This window comes from Glycine max, chromosome 15 (assembly GCF_000004515.6).
Source record: "Glycine max cultivar Williams 82 chromosome 15, Glycine_max_v4.0, whole genome shotgun sequence".
NCBI classification, from domain to species: domain Eukaryota; kingdom Viridiplantae; phylum Streptophyta; class Magnoliopsida; order Fabales; family Fabaceae; genus Glycine; species Glycine max.
In genome coordinates, this window is record NC_038251.2 from 9,371,442 (window position 1) to 9,373,429 (window position 1,988).

A 1,988-nucleotide genomic window follows, 5' to 3' on the forward strand; every position below is an offset into this window, starting at 1 on the left:
TCTGAATTAATATTAGTGGTAAAAACATGTACTAAAAAGTCGAATAATCATCGAGAGATGTTTCAAGAAATCTCCATTTTCATCCTCTAGTTGCGTTGTTTGCATTGTTTTCTGGTGCCAAAGAAGAAGTATGGTCTCATTTCAGACTTTAAGGATACTAGCTAGCTAGGTACATTTTTTTTTAGATCAACCAAAGAAGCATTAATTAAACTTAAGAAATTTGAAAGCTTCACGTAAAAACACACGCATCCCTGGCCTATAAATTGTATCCCAAACTTCAGTTAGACAACAAAAGCACTTGTTCACCAATTAAGCTTTCAAGAGACAAACTGTTTTGAAAAATGGGATCCAAGGTTGTTGCATCCGTTGCCCTTCTCCTCTCCATCAACATCCTTTTCATTTCCATGGTTAGCTCCAGCAGCCACTACGATCCACCGCCCCCACCTTGTTACGTCCCTGCTCCTTTTACACCACCACCACCATCATTGTCACCACCACCACCGTCAGGACCTAGTTGTCCGGATCTGAGTGTTTGCCTCAATATTTTAGACGGGTCTCCCGCGGATGATTGTTGTGCCCTCATCGCTGATCTTGTTGACCTTGAAGCCTCTGTGTGCCTTTGCATCCAACTCAGGGTCCTCGGAATAGTAAACCTTGACCTTAATTTGCAGTTAATATTAAACGCCTGTGGACCAAGCTACCCGTCAAACGCCACTTGCCCCCGAACCTAAGAACAGAATATGTATGGCACTAATCACCATATTACTTCGTATCATGGTGTTTGTTTGTCTGTGTTTAAAGTTAAGGACGTTATACCCTTCGTGCCTGCTACATATATATAGTGGGCACTATAATATTACCAATAAATTAACCTCCATGTATAAGAATAATAATAAATAAATAAATAAATATTTCTATACAAATACAGGTTACGTAATGTTGTTGTTGTTCTCGTGGATGGGGATCTTATCTTCCTCCTCGCTATCTTTGTATATCGTATTTCAGTGAAAGTTGTTCAATAAAAGTCCTTTGTTCAACAAGTGATTCCTTCTCTCTGTCTTTCTTTTCACTTTCGTATTTTCTTTATGTATAAGGTGGCAAAAATAGACAGGAATATCGATCTTGTGATAAAATTAAAATCGGTTTGCTGATATTTTAATATCTTTAATTAATTAGAAAAAAGAAGACATATATTTATCGTAATTCCAGTTCATGATTATAAGATCTGATAAAAAAAACATCTGAACAAAAGCGAGGCAAAGTATACCAGCAAAAGAGCCCATATTTTTGTATGAACAAAGCTTCTTAATTATGTTTTTGGTAAAGTTCTGTATGGCAAAGTTAGCTAACCTATCTGCACAAAAATTACTCCCGGCCCCTTAAAGATGAGGTACGGGTAAATCAATCTGCTGAACCAGAACAAGCCAGTTTCTAATTAACTTATTGATAAACTGTGAGGTACACATTTAGAAGAATGAAAACCATTCCCCACAAATTGAGAATATAAAGTTGTCACAACTTGGACGTTCCCACTTGAAATGAGAGAAATAACAAGGCGTTGTGCCTAAATTAATTAATTTCTTTATATCTTATTTTTATAGGAAAATAATAAAAGTAGTAGTTATAACAATTTATTTGTGACGAAAAAAAATGTAGTAGTTACAACTCAACGATCCAAAATGAATTTGTAGGATTAACAAAAAGTGTCATGCCTAAATTAAGCCTTCATAAAAAAAAGTCCACGATCAATAGAAAGTAACTTTATGATTTAAAGATTAATATATATATATATATATATATATATATATATATATATATATATATATATATACTTAAATATATACTTTTGTTCTTTGTAATTTACTTATTATTTTATTATAGTCCTGGTAAAAAAAATTAGTTAATGGCTCTTTAGAATTCATTTTTTTGTTAGGCTTTGCCGTTAAATTTTTCTAATGATTTTTGGCACGGACTAATGGTTCCTGACA

General features: G+C 33.9%; 1 protein-coding gene across 1 annotated transcript; it reads left to right on the top strand.

The window, feature by feature from the left end:
* Positions 1-286: 286 nt before the first annotated feature.
* Positions 287-1,040, top strand: LOC100812966 (hydrophobic seed protein-like). Its single transcript, XM_003546218.4, has one exon. The coding sequence runs from the start codon at positions 342-344 to the stop codon at positions 729-731; it is 390 nt and encodes a 129-aa protein (XP_003546266.1). The 5' UTR covers positions 287-341; the 3' UTR covers positions 732-1,040.
* Positions 1,041-1,988: the final 948 nt, after the last annotated feature.